This window comes from Hibiscus syriacus, unplaced genomic scaffold (assembly GCF_006381635.1).
Source record: "Hibiscus syriacus cultivar Baekdansim isolate YM2019G1 unplaced genomic scaffold, ASM638163v2 tig00111070_pilon, whole genome shotgun sequence".
NCBI lineage: Eukaryota > Viridiplantae > Streptophyta > Magnoliopsida > Malvales > Malvaceae > Hibiscus > Hibiscus syriacus.
In genome coordinates, this window is record NW_024062971.1 from 1 (window position 1) to 25,393 (window position 25,393).

At 37.2% G+C, this 25,393-nt stretch overlaps 1 protein-coding gene, 1 long non-coding RNA gene, 1 other non-coding gene and 1 pseudogene across 3 annotated transcripts; all 4 read right to left on the bottom strand.

Annotated features, from left to right (window-relative positions):
* Positions 1-7,783: 7,783 nt before the first annotated feature.
* Positions 7,784-19,601, bottom strand: LOC120151884 (CRIB domain-containing protein RIC10-like). The gene is made up of 4 exons (XM_039164195.1): positions 19,543-19,601; positions 19,355-19,452; positions 19,025-19,256; positions 7,784-7,824 (listed from the first exon to the last, which is right to left on the bottom strand). The coding sequence occupies exons 1-4, from the start codon at positions 19,598-19,600 to the stop codon at positions 7,784-7,786; spliced, it is 429 nt and encodes a 142-aa protein (XP_039020126.1). The 5' UTR covers position 19,601.
* Positions 19,602-22,073: 2,472 nt separating this feature from the next.
* On the bottom strand, positions 22,074-23,529 carry LOC120151888 (annotated as a pseudogene).
* Positions 23,372-23,451, bottom strand: TRNAL-UAG. Its single transcript has one exon. It is a non-coding gene; the product is annotated as a tRNA-Leu (tRNA).
* A 605-nt stretch (positions 23,530-24,134) lies between the features above and the next one.
* On the bottom strand, positions 24,135-24,796 carry LOC120151937. The gene is made up of 2 exons (XR_005518652.1): positions 24,644-24,796; positions 24,135-24,510 (listed from the first exon to the last, which is right to left on the bottom strand). It is a non-coding gene; the product is annotated as an uncharacterized LOC120151937 (long non-coding RNA).
* Positions 24,797-25,393: the final 597 nt, after the last annotated feature.

Below are 25,393 nucleotides of genomic sequence, written 5' to 3' on the forward strand. Positions count from 1 at the left end.
ACCAAGACGTTTTCTTTAGAACGTTAGACGCGGTGTTGATGCGTGGTCCAATCTCCTGCTCCTTCCACTCCGAGAAGGAATATAGCAAAAGATTTAAAAGGATTAGGATCTCCTGAATTCAAAGGTGAAGTTGAGGAGAGTCCTGTTGAAGCGGACTTTTGGCCAATGACGTAAGATTGCTAGATGGACTTCATGTTCTGATATGGAAAAGTTAGACGTAGTCTCCTTGCTTCGTGGACAAGCGAGAATATGGTGGACGAACGTTACTCTAAGATGACAAGTGACCAAGTGACCTGGTTTCTTGTTTTTAGAAGAGTTCAAACACAAGTATATAGGAGACCAGTTCATCAAGCAAATGAAACAAGAATTCTTGAATCTGAAGCAATTGGATCACACTAATAATATGAGTGTGAATTCAATAAGTTGAGTCGTTTTGCGGCTGAGTTAGTTCCAACAGAAAAAGATGCATGCGAATGGTTTGTGGAGGGCTTACGCCGAGATTAAAGGAGATGTTGATGTGTTAAATCTTCCTTGTTTCAAGGGTAGTGAATCGTGCAAAAGCTCTTGAAAGAGCTCAGAATGAACGTTATGGGGATCAAAGAGTTCAATCTTTTAAAAGAACGGGGCCTTCATCGAGTTTAGTATCACCCAAAAGAAGTAGAGATTCTGGTTTTCGATCTCAAGCTCGGTCAGAGTCGATGACATCCTCCGCTAGAGGATCAAGTCAGATGAGAGATAGACAGACTCAATTTGTAGAGTCTGGTGATGGAAGAGCACAATTGAGACATTGTCAGAATTATGGAAGATATCATGGTGGGATATGTAGAATTAATCTGGAGCTTGTTTCCGATGTGGGGAAATAGGACATTTCATGAGAGATTGTCCATTGAATGACAGAGAGCTTGCACATCAGAACGATCTGTTTTGATGTCTCAAAGAGGTAGGGGTAGAGGTAGAGAAAGAAATCAAACAGAATCTTCTACTCAACAGGAGATGCGCTCCACTGCTAGAATATAATCTAATGATAATGAAGACTGTGAGGACCCAGAATTATTAGCAGGTATTTTTCGGTTGTATAGTAAATGCGTTATGATATTGGTTGATTTAGGCTAAGCATAATTACATATGAACAGTAAATCGATGAGAGAAGTACTAATTTAGTTATAAGTTAATTGTAGTAGTTTTATTGATATAAACCCATTAAGGTATAGTGTTCAGGTAAATAGATTTGTGGTTACTTGAGTGGATTAAATAGCGTATGAGAACATGAGAAAATATGTTTAGTTATGCTATAAGGAAATCTTGATAATGAGGAATAAATAGAGAAAGATATGAGAATGATAGAGTTTAAAGAATCAAGTAAGATAAGTGTATAAGTGGTGTTAGATTATTTATAGCATGAGTGAAAGAGATATTGAGTAATAAAAGAGGACTGTATAAGGATGCTTCATATTGTTATAAAGTGAAAATTCGAGGACGAATTTTCTTAAGGGGGAGAATTGTAACATCCCAAACTAGGGGTTAGTGGCTAAATTGTAAAGTTTAAGAATTTGATGAATTAAGTAGAAGAATGGAATAATTCAATGATTTATTTGGAAATAATTCCTAAAAGTTGTTAGTAATTATTAAAGTAGATGAAGGGCAAATGGTCATTGAACAAAGTAATATTAAATATTAATAAATGGGTATATAATATATGAGAGGTATGATTGAAGAGATAAGTTTTAGACTTATCTTCTTCATCTTCATCTTCTCTCAAACGTGAAGAGCCAGCTTGCAAAGGTGAGTTTCTTTGTTAGTTGGTTATATTGCTAAATTTATTGTTGGATTTTGATCATTAGATAATACTAAGCTTAAGGAAAGCTTAGGTTATCTTAAGATTGAAAGATAAAGAAGTTATGAAAGATTAAAAAAATGGGTTTTAAGGAAATTTTGGAAAAGAGTTAATAAGAGATTTTTAAGATGGAATTTGACTTGTCATCAAGAAGAATAAAGATTTATGAAGTTAGAAAAGATTTATAACAAATTTGAAAGTTTAGTAAGATTCTTAGTTTTAAGATCTTGATGAAATATGGAAGATAATATGATTTATATGGATAAGTTGGTTTCAATAATGATAGTTGAGTTTAAAGGCATAATAGGGGATTAAAATAGAAAATTGAATGAAGAATTGTTGAATTTCGGGCTTGAAATGCAATTTTGGACAAGGTGCATCGATACACATTCATAAGTGCATCGATGCATTCCTTTAAAAGAAGAACATCGAATGCCTTTGATGCATCGATGCATAGATAATGCATCGATGCATCCTTTAAAATAAAAACATCGAATGCATTTATGCACCGATGCACAAGTAGTGCATCGATGCATACCTTCATTGAAAGAGGAAATTGGCTATTCTCTTAGCCTAAGAAGTGACAGTTTAGAATATATCAATTGGAATATTGATATGAATCTGTGTATGTTATGTAGATAGAAAGTGATCTGTTTCGGGATAATTGAGGAATTAGAATCGAATCAAAGCAAAGCTAAGGTGAGTGCAATTTATTTTGTACTTATTTTATTGAATTAACATTGGCTTGTGATGAGCCAGTGATGAAGTTACTATGGTAAGAAGTAACTTCTAAATTGTTATGTGATTACCATGTATGCATTAATACATAGAAATAGATGGATGCTATGTTATGATTTATATGCTTAAGTGAAAATGCAACATATGATATATGTTATTTGACATGACATGCATGGTTACATGAAAGAAAGCTATATGACTACATGTATATGTGAAAGAAGCTATAAGCTTATATGCACATGTGATATATGTGATATGAATTACATGAAATGATTTACATGAATACATATATATATATATACATGTTATGATATGAGATATATGGTTACACATACATGTGGTATGTGACAGAAGAGAAAGAACAAGTGATACGAAATGTATAAATAAATGCCCACAATATATGATACGAGAGCTATAGGTATAGTTGGCATGCCAAGAGTCGAGGGTTTACCTATGTTCTAAGGAACATATGGACAGTTTACCTAGGTTCTTCGGGACCTATGGACAGTTACCGAGGATCTTTATGACCTCTGGATAGTTACCGGGGTCTGTGTCTGGATAGGTCCTTCGGGACATTTATACGAGCTGTGGTGACAGCATTAGTGCACAACCTCAATGTACTCACATACCTCTATTCTCAATAATATACATGGGCAATGAAATTGAAAGACAAATGAAAGTGAAAGTGATAAAAGAAGGTAAGTTGCATGTGTGCATGACCTGATTGTATATTGTTATCATACCATAGATTCATGCATATTGATATGTATTCAATGATGAATGCACATACATGAATTATATGTGTTATATGATGAGTATATGGTAAGTGGAAAGGATTATTGATAGTGTTTGTATATGTATGTCTTTTATTTATATGAAATGATATGGTTATATTATATGTTTTATATGCCTCACTAAGTCTATGACTTAGCGTGTAAGTGATTTACACGTAGGTACCAAGAACGAGAAGTGAAAGAATAGAAGTGGCAAAGACAGTATCACTACTAAAAGATCAGATCAGAAGTATTTGACAAAGTATGTATTTGGTTATAAAGTATTGGCATGTAATAAGTCATTAAGTACGAGCACTCTGATCAGTCTGTATTTTGTTTTAAATAAAGTTTTAAATTTCCCGGGATTTTTCTTAAGAGTCAAGATTTGAAAAGTCAATGTGACACGTCGGACTCGTATCCGGGTCGGGTACGGGTTGGGGGTGTACAGATATCGTGCAAGACTGGTGATCAAATGATATGCTCAAAAAGAAGGCATAGATTTCAATGAAATCTTTTCTCCTGTGGTTCGATTAACAATGATTTGAGTAGTCTTGGCAATGTGTACTACATTGAACTTACATCTAGAGCAGCTAGATGTTAAAACAACTTTTCTTCATGAAAATCTTGAAGAAGATATTATATACTCCAGACTGAAGGTTTCGAAGAAAAAGGAAAGAAGAACTTGGTTTGTAGGTTGAACAAATCTTTATACGGTCTAAAACAGGCGTCGAGGTGTTGGTATAAGAGATTTGATTCCTTCATTGTGTGCCTTGGATAACACAGACTTAATGCAGACCCTTGTGCTTATTTCAAGAGGTTTTGTGATAACGATTTTGTTATATTGCTATTTTATGTGGATGACATGTTAGTTGCAGGCCCCAACAAAGATCATATTTAAAAATTGAAGGTACAACTGGCTAGGGAATTTGAAATGAAGGACTTGGGATCAACAAATAAGATTCTAGTGATGCAAATTCACCAAGACATAAGTAATAGGAAGATTTGGTTTCTACAAAAGAATTACTTGAAGAAGATCTTATCACGATTCAACATACAAGATTGTAAGCCAATTTCTACCCCTCTTCCTATTAACTTCAAATTATCCTTCAATATGAGTCCTAGCAGTGAAAAAGAGAGGATGGAGATGTCTCGAGTACCATATGCATCGGCAGTGGGAAGTTTAATGTTTGTTATGATATGCACAATACCAGACATTACACAAGCAGTGGTAATGGTTAGTCGGTACATGTCAAATCTAGGCAAAGAACATTGGAATACAGTAAAGAGGATCTTGAGATACATCAAAGGGACTTCAAATGTTGCACTATGTACAGAGGATCAAACTTACTTACCAATGGGTATGTCGATTCTGACTATGCAGGGGATTTAGATAAAAGAAAATCTACTACATGATATGTGTTCAAAATTGCTAGTGGAGGTAAGTTGGGTTTCAAAATTACAGTCAGTTGTGGCTACGTCAACAACAGAGGCAGAATATGTAGCAGCTACACAAGCAGTAAATAAGCAATCCGGTTGAAGATGCTACATTTCTTGTAAGAGTCAAAGCGCTTGTATCTAGCAAGGAATCTAATATTTCATTTAAGGACAAAACACATATGAGTTCAGTACCATTTAGTTTGTGAAAAGGTGGAAGAAATGATAATAGATATACATAAAATCCATACAAAAAACAACATAGCAAATTTCATGACAAAGGCTATAAATGCTGATAAATTTACGATTTACGATAGATTGTTAAAAGTTAAATAATTTTTCAGTGCATTAATGCACTGAATGGTGCAGTGGTAAAATTCAAGATTTACGATAGATTTGGTTGAAAATTGGCAAGGGAAAAATTACCCAATTAGTCCCTAACCTTCAACTATAAATACCCAAGCCATTGTGGCTTCAAAACCATCTCAATCATTCTGGCTTCAAAACCATCTCAAATCATTCTGGCTTTCTCTCAATACTAGAGAAATTAGATAGTTTTCTTGAGAATTATTTTCTCCTTTTTATCAAGAGAGAATTGTCATTGTTTTCTCTTTGTTAGATCGAGAGAAGTTGTATTCCTATTTTCGATAGTGAAATTTTTCTACCTTTTCCCGTGGTTTTTACTCTATATTATATAGGGGTTTTCCACGTAAAATTTGTGTCTTCTTTATCTTCATTTTTATTTTCTCAAATTATCAATTGCGATTTTGTTATATTCGATAGTCGTATTGCACAACAGATTTGATTGCCAACATGAAATGCCAAGTGATTATTTCCGATATGAGTTCATCTAAGTCACATCCCATTAGAACTGTACTCTTATGTGGTAGTGAACTGGAAACAACGAATTATGCTCTCAAGGACTGTACTAAGACTCGTGTTATCCTCCAAATCTCAGTGCTTAAATCTTCAATCATTGATTGACTAGGGAATTTCTGCAAGGATTTACTGGAATGGGCAACTTCTCAAACGGACTTGGATGAACTCTCTCCTCTTGCTTCAATGGAATGTATGAAATAGAAGGAACAAATGGCTTGCATGATGAAGAGATGCAAAATGATAGGGAAATGGTGGTCGCCACTTAGGGGCTATATGTAAAATTTGTTGAAGCCAATTCATGTGGAAGTTTCACCCCTCCCCATCAAAGTCTGGTAAAGTCGTTCATTTGGAGTCGCCTTAAGCCAAATTCTGTAAATATTAATGTCGATAGGGCTTTTAACATAACAAAAGCCACAACTACAATATGTATCATTTTCGGAGATCACAATGGAATGGTACTCAGGGGTTTCTACTGTCAAATTGACCCACTCTTCATGGAGGAATCAACGGAAGTGGTGGCCTTCACACAAGGGCTTAAGTTCGCAATCGAGAACGATTGGATGAATGCAATTATTGAAGGCGATGCAATTTCCAGAGTGAACAGACTTTCCAATCGAAGTGAAAACGTTTCTACCATTAGATTGTTTCTGAACGAAACACATGATATTCTGACTAAGAATCGAGACCTTAAAGTGTTTTACATCAACCGTGAAGTGAATCGAGTTGCTCATTAGCGCAATGGGCTATGTCAAGACCCAATCCATTTACTATAACGAACCAGAATGTATTAAGTCTGTTGTTATCATGGATGCCATTGGAATATAATGAATTTCAAAGGAAAAATTCTAGACAAAAAATATATTTTTATTAATAATAAAAAGTATAATTTAGAATAAAAACCTGAATGTTGATAGAATAATGATCTGGAAACTAGTTGAGGCCTGTAGTTGCACAGTTTTCTTAAGATAAATTTCCGGTCACTCATTGGTGCTTGAGATATTGGTCTTTTGTCTCTTAGGATACAACAACAAGATGATCATCGTATAGTAACACAACTGCAAAGATCACAAACTATATCTTACCTAAGGCTATCACCGAAAACTAAAGAAGAAAAAGAGTTTTTGAGTTGTGTTTAATCTAGTAGGTTTACACAGTATTTATAGAGTTTCTCATAGAAGAATAATTGAAAAAATATATTCTGAAAAGTAAGTTCATTAATGAGTATCCAAATAAATTTGGTAGTAATCAATTAATACCACATTTAATAGAATATATTCGTGAACCGCAAGATATACCATATTAATATTCTAATTAAAGAAAATCATATAATATCTTCTTTTTTAATTTAGAATATACAAAAGATACGTTACATTTAAGGAAAACATTTAATTCAAAGTGGGTAAATACCCGCAGGCCCTCGGATGGGCGAACTGGTCCGGACATTCGCATTGTCCATGTCGTGTAGGTGCGCCCCCAACTTCGATGGGTTTGGCGGGCTTAGATTTGAACCTCTACGCTTGCACACAAGGCACAATCTTAACCCAAGTCGTTAAATGATTAGCGAGTGAGTTGGTATAAATAAACTATTCTCATGCTTGTTATCCCACCAATGTGACATGAATTTTTTCATTTTCTTCACACAACACAATTCACATGTACCCTACTTTGAGTATCAATTTCTCATTCATCATTCAACCGTTTTGAGCATATGAGATACAGTTGTAAAGATCTCATGAAGTAGAATATGAATCAGTAAATTCATTATTCGAATCTCCACCTTTACCCTTAAAAATATGCCTCAAAAATTTCAATTTATCACAACTTTTCCGACATGATCTTATATGGAAGTGTTAATAATAAAACAATACTTATAACATGATGCGTGTCACAAAGTTATTAACCCTTTATAAAAGATATATCTAATATAAGATATACAATGTTATCATTTTAATTTTTTCCCGATTATAAGATTAATGAAAACAATACTAATGACTGTTATTATGAATGTTATTATACTATTGTCTAAATTAATTAATATTTAATTCGTATAAATGATAACAAGCTCACACTCTGTATTGTATATGTACGATGGTCTCTATAATTTGAAGTCTAATGATGAACCTATTTAAGTAAATGTTGCCTTTGTTTTCGAAAATCTTGAAGATTCGTGGAAGAAGACTCGGCGATGGAATTGTTCTTCTTTCTCCTTTTCCATTTCTTGATAACATTTGGAAGATCCGTGCACGACCGGGTTCTTGTCATCTCTAATGTCGGATGAGATCCCATTGATTGATCAATACCTGTAACAAAGTAATAATGATTTATTATTAGGATCAGGAGTTAGTATTTGATTAAATCGAGTCAAATCGATTGAAATATTTTGAGAAAACGTAACTTGAGATGATCGTGTTAGGTTTAGAAACCTCGAACTTACCAGTTGATTTTCCAATTCTATCGGGACCAGTCTGTTGGGAAATAAACCGAGTACGGGTAATTTTCCTATAACCATATTAGTGAGAATGCGAAATAAAAGCGGAAAAATAATACCCGAAATTGATAACGGAGTTCAGCCAATTGTGCTTACGTCTCCGGACTGCTACAGATCTTTTACTAAGAGAGAAAATTTACAGGTGTTTACAAAACACTCACTACTCACAAGAAACTCTCTAGTATTAGGAGAAAGAAATGATTTTTGGGATTTTAGGATGATTTGAAGCTAAATTAGCTAGGGTATTTATAGTTAAACTTAGGGACTAATCTTTGAAAATACCCTAAAGTGCAATGACTAAAGTGAATTTACCCATTCCTATTTTCAACAAACATCTACCAAACTTTGAAAAACTATTTTTCAAAGAAACATTTACCAAACTTTGAAAACCATTTTCAAAGAAACATTTACCAAACTTTGAAAATCATTTTTTCAAAGTTGGTTACCAAACTTGAAAACCATTTAATACTTTCAACAATCTCCCACTTGAAGACTGATTTTAATCTGTCTTCACACCTCAATCAATGCAACAGCTTTTCTAGTCTTGTTACTCTAGCATGCCAACTGAAGTTGAACACAACTTCAGTTTGTCTGTAGTCACTGTCTTTGTCAACATGTCTGCCGGATTTGAGCTCCACTGATCTTTTCAAATTTCAAAATCCCATCTTCCAGAAGAGACCGGATAAAATAATATCGCAATTGTATGTGTTTTGTCCTGGAATGAAAAGACGTATTCTTTGCTAGATGTATAGCACTTTGACTGTCGCAGTACAAGACATTGTTTTCTTGTTTCTTGCCTAACTCTTCCAAGAAACTTTGGAGCCAAACTATCTCCTTGCTGGCTTCCGTAACAGCGGCATATTCTGCTTCAGTTGTGGAGAGAGCAACTATCTTCTATAGTTGAGAAACCCAACTCACTGCGGTTCCTCCTAGAGTATAGACATACCCTGTAGTGTTCCTTCTGATGTCAACATTTCCGGCTAAGTCAGCATCGTATCTCCACCTTTGAAACAAAGTGCTTTGTTTATGGTACCCCGTAGATATCTGAGGATCTATTTGACTGCTTCCCAGTGTACCTTGCCCAGATTATTCATGTACCTGCTAACAGCTCCCATTGCTTGAGCAATATTTGGTCTGGTACAAACCATGACATACATCAAACTTCCAATTACTGAGGCATACAGCACCTTCACCATGTGCACGTTCTTCCTCCGTCTTTGGTGACTGTTCTTTGGAGAGTCTAAAATGAACACCTAAAGGTGTACTTACTGGTTTAGCATCTTGCATGTTGAACCTGGAGAGTACTTTGTTGATGTACTCAGCCTGTGATAATATCAAAGTCCCCGACTTTGTGTCTCTCTTGATCCTCATCCCAAGAATCTGCTTTGCAGCGCCCAGATCCTTCATAGCAAACTGCTTTGACAATTTTTGCTTCAAGTTTATAATCTCTTGCATGTCTGAGCCTGCAACGAGCATGTCATCAATGTACAACAATAAAATAATGAAGCTATTGTCGAACCTCTTGATGTAGCAACAATGATCTGCTTGGCATCTGGTAAAACCACTGCTACTCATGAAACTATCGAACTTCTTGTACCACTGTCTAGGAGCTTGTTTTAAACCATACAATCTCTTCTTCAACCTGCATACCAGGTTTTTCTTGCCTGCCTCTACAAAGCCTTCTGGCTGCCTCATATAGATTTCTTCCTCCAAATCACCATGAAGGAAAGCTGTCTTTACATCTAACTGCTCAAGATGTAAATTCTCTGCACCTACAATTTTCAACACCAGTCTGATTGTAGACAGTTTCAAGACTGGAGAGAAAATTTCATTGTAGTCAATACCATTCTTTTGCTGAAAACCTTTGACAACCAATTTCGCTTTGTAGCGTTTGTTCCCATCATGCTCTTCTTTGATCCTGTAAATCCACTTGTTGCGAAGCGTTTTCTTACCTGGTGGTAATTCAACTAATTCCCACATCTGATTTGACATAAGCGAGTTCATCTCATCTTTCATGGAAGACTCCCACTTGACTGAATCCTCCACTTGCATTACTTTATCATAGCACTCTGGTTCACCATTGTCAGTCACCAACAAGTAGAGTAAAGAAGGAGAATACTGTTGGGTTGGTTTAGGAATTCTGGAGGAGCGTATTAGTTCCGGTGTGCCGGGTTCCTCTTGAACTGCTTCAAGACTGATCTGAACATCATTTCCAGAAATCTCCTCAAACTCAGCAAATTCCTTTGTTTCAGCTTTGGTATTGGAGCTGCTTGATTCTACAGTTGACTTGTCTATGTACATCACATTCTCATTGAAAATGACATCTCTGCTTCTGATGATCTTTCGATTTTCGTAGTCCCAAAACCGGTAACCGAACTCATCACCACCATAACTAACAAAGGCACATTTGTTGGACTTAGCATCAAGTTTACTTCTTTCAGCAGAATTTATGTGTACATAAGAAATACAACCAAGCACTCTTAAGTGTGAAAGGTTTATTTCTTTCTTACTCCAAACTTCCTCTGGTATTTTGCCATCCAAAGGAACTGAGGGCCCACGGTTGATCAGGTAAGCTGCAGTGTTGATAGCTTCAGCCCATAGAAATTTGGGTAATCCGACATGTATCCTCATGCTTCTGGCACGTTTATTCAGAGTTCTGTTCATGCGCTCTACTACGCCATTCTGCTGCGGTGTCATGGGAACTGTTGTCTCCATCTTGATCCCATTATTTGCGCAAAAATCTCTGAATCTACGATTTCTGTACTCTCCTCCATTGTCAGACCTCAACCGCTTCACTTTCAGACCAGTCTCATTTTCCACCATGGCCTTCTATTTTCTGAAGGTATCAAAGACTTTTGATTTCTTCTTCAGAAAATAAACCCACACCTTCCTTGTAGAATCATCAATGAATGTGACATAATATAATGAGCCTGCAATAGATGTAACTGGAGATGGTCCCCATACATCAGTATGAACCAACTCTAACTTTTCAACCTTGGGTGTCTTACCAATCTTTGCAAAGCTGACTTTCTTTTGTTTGTCAAAGATGCAATCCTTGCATAGTTCGACATCTACATTCTTTAGATCCGACAGCTTCCCCTTTGACAAAAGTGTATTCATCCCTTTCTCGCTCATATGGCCAAGCCTTTGGTGTCATAGGTTTGATTTTCCATCAGTATCTACTACTGCAATGATATTCTCTAAATTTGAGGTTATATAGAGAGTATCAATTTTCTTACCACGAGCAATGACGAGTGCTCCTTTGGTAATCTTCCATTCACAGCCTGAAAAGGTTGTGCTAAATCCTTCACCATCAAGCTGTCCTACAGAAATCAAATTTCTTTTGAGGCCAGTAATATTTCTCACTCCTTTCAGCGTCCAGGTGGTCTGGTTTGGCAACTTTAGTCGGATGTCTTCTTTTTCGACGATCTTCAAGGTTTCATCATCAGCTAGATGAACCTTCCCAAAATCACCAATAACATAATTTTCCATGATTTCTCGGCATGGGGTGGAGTGGAAAGATGCTCCTGAATCCAATATCCATGATTCAATCGGACTGTTGACGCTTAGAATCATGGCATCACCTGTATCCTCTGTCACGTTGGCAGATTCCTGTGCGCCAGTATTTTTCTTCAGTGCTCGACAATCTCTTTTAAAGTGACCCTTCTTGCCACAATTATAATAGGTAAAATCTTTCTTTCCAGTTCTGGATTTTCCTCGTCTGGATTTCGATCTGCCATGATTTGAATTTCTTTATGAAGTTCTCCCTCTGGACTCCGTGTGCAAGGCTGAGGAGGTTGATGCTTCACCCGATTCTCTCGTCGAATTTCTTCGCTCAATACCAGATCCTGAATATCGTCGAATTTCAATTTACTATTTCCCGACGAGCTACTAACTGTTGTAACAATAGCATTATAACTGTCTGGTAGAGATGATAAGAGAATTAAAGCTCGAACTTCATCATCGAATTCAATTTCCACTGAACTCGATTGTGTTGAGTTCATTTAGGTGTTGTGTCATCGATGCCCCTTCCGTCATCCGCAAATTGAATAATCGTCTCATCAAGTGCACTTTGTTTAAGGCTGATGGCTTCTCATACATACTGGAGAGAGGCGCCATAAGACCCGCCGTTATCTTTTCCTTTGCTATATTGAAAGCAACATTGCGGGATAACGTCAGTCGGATAACTCCGAGGGGTTGTCTGTCGAGAAGAGCCCAGTCTTCATTCTTCATGCCCTCTGGTTGCTTTCCTGAGAGAGGTTGATATAGATTTTTCTGGTACAGAAAATCTTCAATCTGCATCTTCCAAAAGCCAAAGTCCGTACCATCGAACTTTTCAATTTTCATCTTCCCTTTGTCTGCAGCCATTGTTCCCACTCGAATTTGGTTTCGTTTGGATCGTTCTGACAATTCTTGCGAACCACCGTGTATTAGAACACATCCGTCGACAAATTCGTATTGTCGGCAAAATTTTACTATTCATGAAATTTACTATTCATATGAATAGTAACCTTGTAAAAAATTGACAAAATTCACAAGCAAAAGCTCTGATACCAGTTGTTGGGAAATAAACCGAGTACGAGTAATTTCCCTATAACCAGATTAGTGAGAATGCGAAATAAAAGCGGAAAAATAATACCCGAAATTGATAACGGAGTTCAGCCAATTGTGCTTACGTCTCCGGACTGCTGGAGATATTTTACTAAGAGAGAAAATTTACAGGTGTTTACAAAACACTCACTACTCACAAGAAAACTCTCTAGTATTGGGAGAAATAAATGATTTTTGGAATTTTGGGATGATTTTGAAGCTAATGAGCTAGGGTATTTATAGTTGAAACTTAGGGACTAATCTTTGAAAATACCCTAAAGTGCAATGACTAAAGTGAATTTACCCATTCCTATTTTCAACAAACATCTACCAAACTTTGAAAAACTATTTTTCAAAGAAACATTTACCAAACTTTGAAAACCATTTTCAAAGAAACATTTACCTGAAAACCATTTTAATACTTTCAACAATCTCCCACTTGAAGACTGATTTTAATCTATCTTCACACCTCAATCAATGCAACATCTTTTCTAGTCTTGTTACTCTAGCATGCCAACTGAAGTTGAACACAACTTCAGTTTGTCTGTAGTCACTGTCTTTGTCAACATGTCTGCCGGATTTTGAGCTCCACTGATCTTTTCAAGTTTCAAAATCCCATCTTCCAGAAGAGACCGGATAAAATGATATCACAATTGTATGTGTTTTGTCCTGGAATGAAAAGACGTATTCTTTGCTAGATGTATAGCACTTTGACTGTCGCAATACATGACATTGTTTTCTTGTTTCTTGCCTAACTCTTCCAAGAAACTTTGGAGCCAAACCATCTCATTGCTGGCTTCCGTAACAACGACATATTCTACTTCAGTTGTGGAGAGAGCAACTATCTTCTATAGTTGAGAAACCCAACTCACTGCGGTTCCTCCTAGAGTATAGACATACCTTGTAGTGCTCCTTCTGATGTCAACATTTCCGGATAAGTCAGCATCTGCATAGCCTGTCAGTATCGTATCTCCATCTTTGAAACAAAGTGCTTTGTTTATGGTACCCCGTAGATATCTGATGATCCATTTGACTGCTTCCCAGTGTACCTTGCCCAGATTATTCATGTACCTGCTAACAACTCCCAATGCTTGAGCAATATCTGGTCTGGTACAAACCATGGCATACATCAAACTTCCAATTACTGAGGCATACAGCACCTTCACCATGTGTGCACGTTCTTCCTCCATCTTTGGTGACTGTTCTTTGGAGAGTCTAAAATGAACACCTAAAGGTGTACTTACTGGTTTAGCATCTTGCATGTTGAACCTGGAGAGTACTTTGTTGATGTACTCAGCCTGTGATAATATCAAAGTCCCCGACTTTGTGTCTCTCTTGATTCTCATCCCAAGAATCTGCTTTGCAGCGCCCAGATCCTTCATAGCAAACTGCTTTGACAATTTTTGCTTCAATTTTATAATCTCTTGCATATCTGAGCCTGCAATGAGCATGTCATCAACGTACAACAATAAAATAATGAAGCTATTGTCGAACCTCTTGATGTAGCAACAATGATCTGCTTGGCATCTGGTAAAACCACTGCTACTCATGAAACTATCGAACTTCTTGTACCACTGTCTAGGAGCTTGTTTTAAACCATACAAGCTCTTCTTCAACCTGTATACCAGGTTTTTCTTGCCTGTCTCTATGAAGCCTTCTGGCTGCCTCATATAGATTTCTTCCTCCAAATCACCATGAAGGAAAGTTGTCTTTACATCTAACTGCTCAAGATGTAAATTCTCTGCAGCTATAATTTCAACACCAGTCTGATTGTAGACAGTTTCACGACTGGAGAGAAAATTTCATTGTAGTCAATACCTTTTTTTTTGCTGAAAACCTTTGACAACCAATCTCGCTTTGTAGCGTTTGCTCCCATCACGCTCTTCTTTGATCCTGTAAATCCACTTGTTGTGAAGTGTTTTCTTACCTGGTGGTAATTCAACTAATTCCCACGTCTGATTTGACATAAGCGAGTCCATCTCATCTTTCATGGAAGACTCCTACTTGACTGAATCCTCCACTTGCATTGCTTCATCATAGCACTCTGGTTCACCATTGTCAGTCACCAACAAGTAGTGCAAAGAAGGAGAATACCGTTGGGTTGGTTTAGGAATTCTGGAGGAGCGTATTAGTTTCGGTGTGCCTGGTTCTTCTTGAACTGCTTCAAGACTGATCTGAACATCATTTCCAGAAATCTCCTCAAACTCAGCAAATTCCTTTGTTTCAGCTTTGGTATTGGAGCTGCTTGATTCTACAGTTGACCTGTGTTTGTACATCACATTCTCATTGAAAATGACATCTCTGCTTCTGATGATCTTTCGATTTTCGTAGTCCCAAAACCGGTAACCGAACTCATCACCGCCATAACTAACAAAGGCACATTTGTTGGACTTAGCATCAAGTTTACTTCTTTCAGCAGAATTTATGTGTACATAAGAAATACAACCAAGCACTCTTAAGTGTGAAAGGTTTATTTCTTTCTTACTCCAAACTTCCTCTGGTATTTTGCCATCCAAAGGAACTGAGGGCCCACGTTGATCAGGTAAGCTGCAGTGTTGATAGCTTCAGCCCATAGAAATTTGGGTAATCCGACATGTATCCTCATGCTACTGGCACGTTTATTCAGAGTTATGTTCATGCGCTCTGATATGCCATTCTGCTGCGGTGTCATGGGAACTGTTGTCTCCATCTTGATCCCATTATTTGCGCAAAAATCTCTGAATCTACGATTTATGTACTCTCCTCCATTGTCATACCTCAACCGCTTCACTTTCAGACCAGTCTCATTTTCCACCATGGCCTTCCATTTTCTGAAGGTATCAAAGACTTTTGATTTCTTCTTCAGAAAATAAACCCACACCTTCCTTGTAGAATCATCAATGAAGGTGACATAATATAATGAGCCTGCAATAGATGTAACTGGAGATGGTCCCCATACATCAGTATGAACCAACTCTAACTTTTCAACCTTGGGTGTCTTACCGATCTTTGCAAAGCTGACTTTCTTTTGTTTGTCAAAGATGCAATCCTTGCATAGTTCGACATCTACATTCTTTAGATCCGGCAGCTTCCCCTTTGACAAAAGTGTATTCATCCCTTTCTTGCTCATATGACCAAGCCTTTGGTGCCATAGGTTTGATTTTCCATCAGTATCTACTACTGTAATGATATTCTCTAAATTTGAGGTTATATAGATAGTACCAATTTTCTTACCACGAGCAATGACGAGTGCTCCTTTGGTAATCTTCCATTCACAGCCTGAAAAGGTTGTGCTAAATCCTTCACCATCAAGCTGTCCTACAGAAATCAAATTTCTTTTGAGGCCAGTAATATTTCTCACTCCTTTCAGCGTCCAGGTGGTCTGGTTTGGCAACTTTAGTCGGATGTCTCCTTTTTCAACGATCTTCAAGGTTTCATCATCAGCTAGATGAACCTTCCCAAAATCACCACTAACATAATTTTCCATGATTTCTCGGCATGGGGTGGAGTGGAAAGATGCTCCTGAATCCAAGATCCATGATTCAATCGGACTGTTGACGCTTAGAATCATGGCATCACCTGTCTCCTCTGTCACGTTGGCAGATTCCTGTGCGCCAATATTTTTCTTCAGTGCTCGACAATCTCTTTTAAAGTGACCCTTCTTGCCACAATTATAACAGGTAAAATCTTTCTTTCCAGTTCTGGATTTTCCCCGTCTGGATTTCGATCTGCCATGATTTGAATTTCTTTATGAAGTTCTCCCTCTGGACTCCGTGTGCAAGGCTGAGGAGGTTGATGCTTCACCCGATTCTCTCTGTCGAATTTCTTCGCTCAATACCAGATCCTGAATATCGTCGAATTTCAATTTACTATTTCCCGACGAGCTGCTAACTGCTGTAACAATAGCATTCTAACTGTCTGGTAGAGATGATAAGAGAATTAAAGTTCGAACTTCATCATCGAATTCAATTTCCACTGAACTCAACTGAGTTGAGTTCATTTAGGTGTTGTGTCATCGATGCCCCTTCCGTCATCCGCAAATTGAATAATTGTCTCATCAAGTACACTTTGTTTGAGGCTGATGGCTTCTCATACATACTGGAGAGAGGCGCCATAAGACCCGCCGTTGTCTTTTCCTTTGCTATGTTGAAAGCAACATTGCGGGATAACGTCAGTCGGATAACTCCGAGGGGTTGTCTGTCGAGAAGAGCCAGTCTTCATTCTTCATGCCCTCTGGTTGCTTTCCTGAGAGAGGTTGATATAGATTTTTCTGGTACAGAAAATCTTCAATCTGCATCTTCCAAAAGCCAAAGTCCGCACCATCGAACTTTTCAATTTTCATCTTCCCTTCGTCTGCAGCCATTGTTCCCACTCGAATCTGGTTTCGTTTGAATCGTTTCTGACAATTCTTGCGAACCACCGTGTATTAGAACACCTCCGTCGACAAATTCGTATTGTCGGCAAAATTTTACTATTCACAAAATTTACTATTCATTTGAATAGTAACCTCACAAAAAATTGACAAAATTCACAAGCAAAAGCTCTGATACCAGTTGTTGGAAATAAACCGAGTACGAGTAATTTCTCTATAACCAGATTAGTGAGAATGCGAAATAAAAGCGGAAAAATAATACCCGAAATTGATAACGGAGTTCAGCCAATTGTGCTTACGTCTCCGGACTGCTGCAGATCTTTTACTAAGAGAGAAAATTTACAGGTGTTTACAAAACACTCACTACTCACAAGAAAACTCTCTAGTATTGGGAGAAATAAATGATTTTTGGGATTTTGGAATGATTTTGAAGCTAAATGAGCTAGGGTATTTATAGTTGAGACTTAGGGACTAATCTTTGAAAATACCCTAAAGTGCAATGACTAAAGTGAATTTACCCATTCCTATTTTCAACAAACATCTATCAAACTATTTTTCAAAGAAACATTTACCAAACTTTGAAAACCATTTTCAAAGAAACATTTACCAAACTTTGAAAACCAATTTTTCAAAGTTGGTTACCAAACTTGAAAACCATTTTAATACTTTCAACACATTATTGAATTCATTCATCTGCATACAATTCCAGGACAAGCCAACAATTGAGAGATAAACACAACACAGTTTGGTCTAAACAAATTGTGGTTTTTGAATCAAAATATTGAAACATACCCAACTGGGTACAACGGCGGAAGAGTGATCCAGACCAATGTGTGACACATGTTTAACTTCTGTCGGGTGCCCAATTTCGATCTCTCGCTCTTTCACAACTAGAATCACAAATACCCCAAGAAAAAGAGAAAACATGCTCAAATGACATTCATATTAATTAATGTATGTCAAAGAAAGACAGAAAAGGGTCTCACCAAAGATTTTGGGAAATGTATTTGAAACCTTTGTAGATGCCTTTGATCTTGCCGGCCATGATGTCGGATTCGGAACCCAACGGAACAGCCGTTCGAAACAGTGAAGGGATGTTGAAGGTACCAATTTGGAGGGGAATTTACATGTGACAAGTATAGGTGCAAGATTTAAGACGGACGCATTGATACAAGATTTCATGCTTCATATTGCCTACTATCACTTCTGATTAAGGGCACTCGAGAAAACATGCAATACATGGGAACTCCTAATTAAACAGAGAGAAAAGGGGGGGAACCCTTTCTTGAGAAACAAACAAGGGAAGAAAATAGTATTTTTAGAGTTTGAGTTGATATCTCTATAAAATTTGTAGAGGATCAATCCAAGATTAAGAGGAAAAATATGTATTTATGGTAGTTGTGGAAAAAAAATTGGTTGTCCTCCCTATTCTAAGGCTTCACCTTAACTAATTTAGATCGATCCGCTACACACCTGATTTTGGTGGGTGAATTTCTTAACCGGAATTTTCTGCACACACTCGAACTCGAACTCAAGAACTTTAGGAATAATGAGGCATTGCAATCAAGTGAATAAGATCTATAAGAAGGTGAAGAGGAAGAGGAGAGCATGCTGGTGTCACATTGAGTAAAGAACAAGAATAAGATACTAAAATATCAAAGTCAAGTAAATTATTATTTTCATCCATAACAAGAAAATAATTAGATTCCTTTACAAGCTTAACAGAATCCAGTCATAGTATATAACTTTACCAACCGAATACAATACAACTTTTTATGTTACTTAGTAATTCTAATTTTTGTTGAGATTAATTCCAAGATTCTTTGGTCTTCATGGATATCTTAAATATATGAAGAAGAAATAACCATGCATGCATGATGACGTCTATATTTCGAAGGATGTTGCCTTCGTCTTCGATAATCGTCGTCGAGATTTCGTGGAAGAAGACTCGGAAAAGGAAGTGCTCTTCTTTCTCCTTCTTCGTTTCATCGTAACACTCGGAAGATCGGTGCAAGACCGGATTCTCTTCATCTCTGTTGCTGTTTCTGACTCCATCGATTGATCAATACCATGAGAGGGCCGTGTTGAAAGAGTTATCGGATGAGAAACCCTGGTCTTGCCGTCGGTTGATTTTGCAGTTCTGTCGGTACCAATCTTGAATTCATCCATCTGTATTAAATTTCAGGAAGGTTTAACAATTAAGAGATGAACACAACACAGTTTGGTCTACACAAATTGTGGTTTTTGAACCAAAATATTGAACATACCCAACTGGGAGCAATGGTGGAAGGGTGATCACAGCCAAAGTGTGCCACATGTTTAACATCTGTCGGGTTCCCAATTTCCATCTCTCGCTCCTTTGCAGCTACAACCGAAAGTAACCCACAGAAACCATGTTCAAATAGAATGCATTCATATTGATTGTGTGTTTAAAGAGGGACGAAAAGAGCATTACCAAAGATGTGGGAAATGGACTTGAAACCTTTGTAGATGCCTTTGATCTTGCAAGACATGATGTTGTTTGCAATCACTTTTGATGAATGATCGACAAAGCATGCGAACGGAGGATTCTTTCTCGAGAAACAAACAAGGGAACAGAAAAGGAAAGTTGGAAGTTTGATGAAGAGAGGCGTTGTATGGAGGGAGGATATAAGGAAGAGAGAAGGGTTAGTTTTGATTAAGAAACCACAAGATTTGTGAACAATTATTTGTTGTAGGATAGTAACTTGTTTCTTGTTAAACTAAAAATATTAACATTTTTATTTTTAAATAAATAAATATGACGATGTATTAAGATCAAGAGAAAATTCAAATAAAAATATATAAGTTAAAATTTAATTCACTAATAATACATGATTTCATGAATCTTTAATGAATCAAATAAAAATAAAACATTGAAAATTAAATCCTAAACTATTAGGGTGTTATTTTGATTAAAAATTATTGTTATAGTTTGAATAAGATTATATTCATGTTTATTTGTTTTTTTTTAAAATTCATGTACGATTCTTGTACATTTACTTATTTTTAAAAATGTTAACGTTCGATTCATTTAATATGTGCAAATATCCATTTAAGATTCACAAACAAATTCATTTATATGTTCGCCACATCAAACATGTATAAACATGTTACTTTCGGCGGAAGGGGTGGGGGGAATTTATAAACATGTTCATTTATATGATTCAAGTCTCCAACCAACACTCCTTTTTATCCTTTATTTGCAATCCCAACAAAATATGAAACTATACAATTAGTCCTTAAATTTTTTGTACTTCACAATTTGAACTCCAAAATTCACCTGGTGATTCAATTTAATCCCTACATTCATCAATATTTAAAATGTAAAAAAAAAGAGCACAAGGAAAACAATATTATAAACGAGCCGATAAACAAACTTTCAAAATAACTTGTTCATGAACATAAATGAATTGAAGATACCTTTGCTTGTGTTCTTTCATTTATTAAATTACCATAAAAACTTGGTTCATACTTAATTATTTAACTTAATAAACAAATGTTATTTGAACAATTGACAAACAGTTGATTGAATGTTATATTTATTTACACCCGTAACTACGATATAGTTGCATAGATAAACAACTCTCCTTCATCCTTTGTGAGATGTGGAGAGAAGACCATGGGAGTTGGAACTGAATTTGTTCCTTGCATACCAACCCTCTCAAGCAAACCTCTTGAGCAAACTAATGGCGATTCAACTGGTATCCTTCACCAATTCCTAAGAAATATTTGGAGTTAACTCAAATCTTTAAGAGAGAATTGAGAATCATACTTTTGAAAAATTCGACACAAGATGAATAGTACCCCAAACAAACAATTAGATGGGGAATGGAATTATAATCTGCAAATTTAAATCAAAATAACCTAAACCACTTAAACAGTTTGCTGACACATATTCTGGTTCCATGGAATATTGCACCCTACGGCTACATGGAGCATAAGCCATAAGAAGGGGGAAAAGGCCTTCAAAGTTGGTATGTAGTCATTTGGAAGAATGTACATCACAAAACACAGGTTTACCTCTCCAAATGTGGCTATTGATAATCAAAAGCCTCAGGCTTCACATGCGACTGAGATGACAAGACTATCACTCGGCAAACTTAGCCGTAGTAAACAACTCCTAAGAAGAGTCAGGGCAGGTAAAATGTGTCAAATGGCATGACTAAACCGAGCCATTAAAGCATAGTCCAGGGGATCGTGAAACTCAGTACTAACAAACAGCTGTTGGTCCTGATACTCGGCAGCAATGTCAAAGGGCTAAACACAGTTATGAATTAAACGAACCTACCGATATAATTTACTTTTCCAAACCTAAACTATTCCTCTCATAGTCAACATGGCTACTTGCAGCTCAAAATATGAAATCCTACAAAATATTTTCCAATCCATGCTTTAATAGAAAAATAACATCAGTAACGATAGAACAGAATGTACTAGGAATTTAAGATTATTGATGCACAAAAGAAGACATGGATAAATAGATAAGTAAGGGCAGCAAATCTAATCCTCCATAAAGATTACACCTGATGCATAGACTGAGAGAACTGACATCATAAGGCTAACGATAGAGATCAAACTTAAACATGTAAAACAAAGAATCCCTGAGAAATTTAGAAACCATGTGCAGCAGAAAAATAACAGCGATAACTCGACGGAACACCAGAAAAACAGATTGACAAAAGAAGACATGAATAAATAGATAATTAAGGACAGCAAATCTAATCCTCTATAAAGATTATACCTGGTGCGCATAAGTTTTCATGCATAAAGTGAAAGAACTGCATCACACGGCTAACGATAAAGATCAAACCTAAACATGTAAAACAAAGAATCTTCAATAACTTTAGAAACCAAGTGCAGCGAAAAGTAACAGAGAGAACTCAACCGAACTATGATGAACATCAGAAAATCTTATAGCAAATATATTTTTTCACGCAAAGATGTGAGCTTATAACAAAGTAACATTATAAAATTGATATCAAATTCTCAACTAAATTCTCCAAATATCGAACCCGTAGTTCGAATTATAGCAGCCTAGGAAACAAAAAAGGCATTGCCTTTAGTTCCAACTGGTTGACCAGAAACCATGAATCCCATGTCCAGTCTTCCAATTGTCCAAGAAAATCACTTTCTGCACCGCCCAAAAGGAAACAAAAATCGCAAAACGCATCGCCACACGCTTGGCTTTCGCGTTCTTAACATAAACAAGCAAATGGGTGACGGAAGCAAGCAACAATCCCACAATTGCATATAGAAAACCCACCACGAACCCTTCCGCTCCGAGCTACATCCCCGATCCTTGGTAAAAGAAAATCAGTTTGTTCGTCGTTTCTATCCAGCAGAAACATCGGCAGTTTCCTAATTATATTATGCATTGCACCTGAAACACTGAAAAAATACACAAAAACGGCGCCGGTAAGCCAGTTCTTGGGATCGTGTAAGAACGTTTCGCCGGTGAAGATCTTTTTAGTGACGAACGGAGCAGAGATCAACAAAAGGGCAAGGATGAGACCCATTGGCGTTTTCGAGAGAATGGAAGGACGATGGAGGGGACCCACGGTGAGTTTAGTTCTCGACTAGACGAACTCGGCCATGGACTCAGACAATCGAGAGAAATCGCCCTGGTCCATCTGCTCGGAGTCATCCTTCAACGATTTGGCGTTGGGGTCCACGAGGCGGATGTGGGGGAGGGAGTTGACGCCGAAGAGGTGGAAAGAGGATTGGGATTCGCGGAACTCGATGTCGGCGAAGAAGAGGTTGGTGTTGGAGTTGTTGTGGTTGGTGATGAAGGAAGAGGAGACGAGGGCGAACTCTCGGCGGAGTTAGGGGAGATGGAGTTCGAATTTGTCGTGGAGTTGGGTGGCGTCGAAGAAGATGAAGAGGGAGTATGGGCGAGGGGTTTTGGGGGAAGTTAGGAATTTGGCAATGGTTCGGTCGTCTAAGTGGATGACTCCCGATTTGGATTTGGACTGAAGAGCCAGGAGATCGGCTACGAGTTCCGATTCCGATTCGGCAGTGGGAATTAAAACGAAGAGAAAAATGTTAAACTGGAAAGCAATAAGAGATAAGTTGGAGTGAGACAGATCGCCATTTGCTAGGCTTTGGGATTGGGGGATTTGGCGATAAAGAACTAGAGTTTTCGTTTTCAGACTGGACAAGAAGACGTTGACTTGACTTCCTTGACCTTCAGTTTTGTAAAACGACGTTGCTAGACATGCTTGAGTGAAGAACAAAAACAAATGGAATATACAAGGAAATAATCCTGACAGCTGTGGGATTTGAACCCACGCCCTTTCGGACCAGAGCCTAAATCTGGCGCCTTAGACCACTCGGCCAAACTGTCATCGATGACCTTTTCTGTAAAATAATTTTATTTTACTTTTAAATTACTTGGCCTCTTCTTCTGCTTTCTTCTTCCCATTGCTCACAATAAACGAACGAACAGGATTGTTTGAATTAGTAACTGAACTTGTTTTAGTTTACTTCATTTTAACTGAGCCAAAAATCACAGTAAAAAAAGGCTTGTTGATTCTGAAATTTAAACACGGACTTAATTGATTTTAAAGACATGGTTGCATGAATCGATTAAGTTATAGTTTTTGTTGATATACTTAACATTAATCTATACGTACGATCATAGGCATGATTTGGCATGCTTAAAAGAAGGTTATGGAGTGATGAAGATGAAGTTGTAACTGGTAATACAATTTGATTGCCTGAAAACACTAGTTTCTGGTTCAAAAACTCGATTCGAATCCATGATCTTAATCTGTTTCTATCTGTTAGTATAGGTTGCGAGTTTCAAACCAGGCAAAGATACAGATTCAGGTGGTTTACCATGAAAATGAAGCAGGTCGGGGGTGACTCCACCGGTGTTGTAACAGCTTACTATGTATACTTTTTTCCCTTAATTTTTATATGAGATATTTCGATTGTACTTTTGTATTCCATTGATTTAGTTTAAGCGTGTAGCAGGTATGTTCTGAGAATGTGGCCGAACCAGAACGAGATGGCCTGGATTTTGAGTTCTTGAGGAATCAAATTGGACAACCGTATTGAATCCAGACAAAAGTGTACAAAATGGAGTCGGAGGCAGTGAAATGAGGCAAATGCTTTGGTTCTGACCCCACGGAGTGAGAAGCCGATGCATTTGTTTTCGAGCATGTGGAACACAGAATATGGGCAACGAGAGGTGGCCTTGAGAAAATGTGTCCTCTTACAACCACTTCAGCATCAAGGGTTGTCAATGGGATGACCGTAGCCGGCCTGCGTATCAACCACCACCAAGAACTGGTAGGATCAGTATGAGGCTTGGCATCTATCTTATTCCCAGAATATGTATTATACTTGGGTGAAGAGAACTTGTCATTTCTGATTATCGCAAGGATTATGAACGAAGCCCCTGACGAGGAGAGATTAATTTTGATACGAGAGAAAGTTGGATTAGAGAGCAACATTAATAAAACAAAGATGCAGCCACTTTATGTTGTCATATTTTGAGAGTTCCTCTAGACTACAGGAAGTTCGATGGCTACCTGTTAGCTAACACACAAGGGATTCTCAATATCCACCTCCTAATGATACATTTAGCTAAAATTTGGTGATTCAACTGGCTGGAAAAAGAAAAGGGAGGGGGGATTACATGAATATATAAAATGAAGAATAAGAAAGTGATTGAATAAATGATGTGTAATTTCATACCTTTTTAAGATTCTCCTGGTATACATTAAACTTTACTGAACTGTTGATAGGATAGCCGTCCAATGACATCAAGACTCAAGATACATCAAGACTCAAGATACATCAAGAGAACACAAAATCATCTCCTCTTTGAACCAGGATCACATCCTTTTTCTCTTGCGATGAAGGAAAATAATTAGAGAAGAAACATGTGGTAGCTTACAAGGAGGAATAATGGCGGCTTACATAAGAAATAGAATATTGAGTATTGATCATGGCATTTTTCTCCTAGATTATACGAGGACTAATGGGGGAAGGTAAAACATTCACTTGTTAATCCTTCATGTCAAAAGGAGTACGACTAATTGATCGAATTCCAAACTAAGAACTTCAAATCTGATAACATAAGCATGATTGAAAGAGCCTGATTCAGATTTTGGCACGAGACCAATACTTGGGTGTTTGAAGAACATAGGAACGGAACAGGAAAGGTAAACACATAAAAGTTTAATCCTTTGATGTTCGATTCTACAAGAAACTAATGGAAATAGCTAAGATTCTATTAGAAGCTTATATCTTCTGGAAACTATGCAAAAGATTGAACT

Excerpts from the sequence above, each read along its gene's own strand:
- LOC120151884 (XM_039164195.1), bottom strand. The coding sequence starts at position 19,600 with ATGTCTTGCAAGATCAAAGGCATCTACAAAGGTTTCAAGTCCATTTCC. Across the intron at positions 19,453-19,542 it reads GTCCATTTCCCACATCTTTG|CTGCAAAGGAGCGAGAGATG; the intron begins GTAATGCTCTTT and ends TTTCGGTTGTAG. Across the intron at positions 7,825-19,024 it reads CTTTTCCGAGTCTTCTTCCA|AATCTTCAAGATTTTCGAAA; the intron begins CGAAATCTCGAC and ends TCTTCTTCCACG.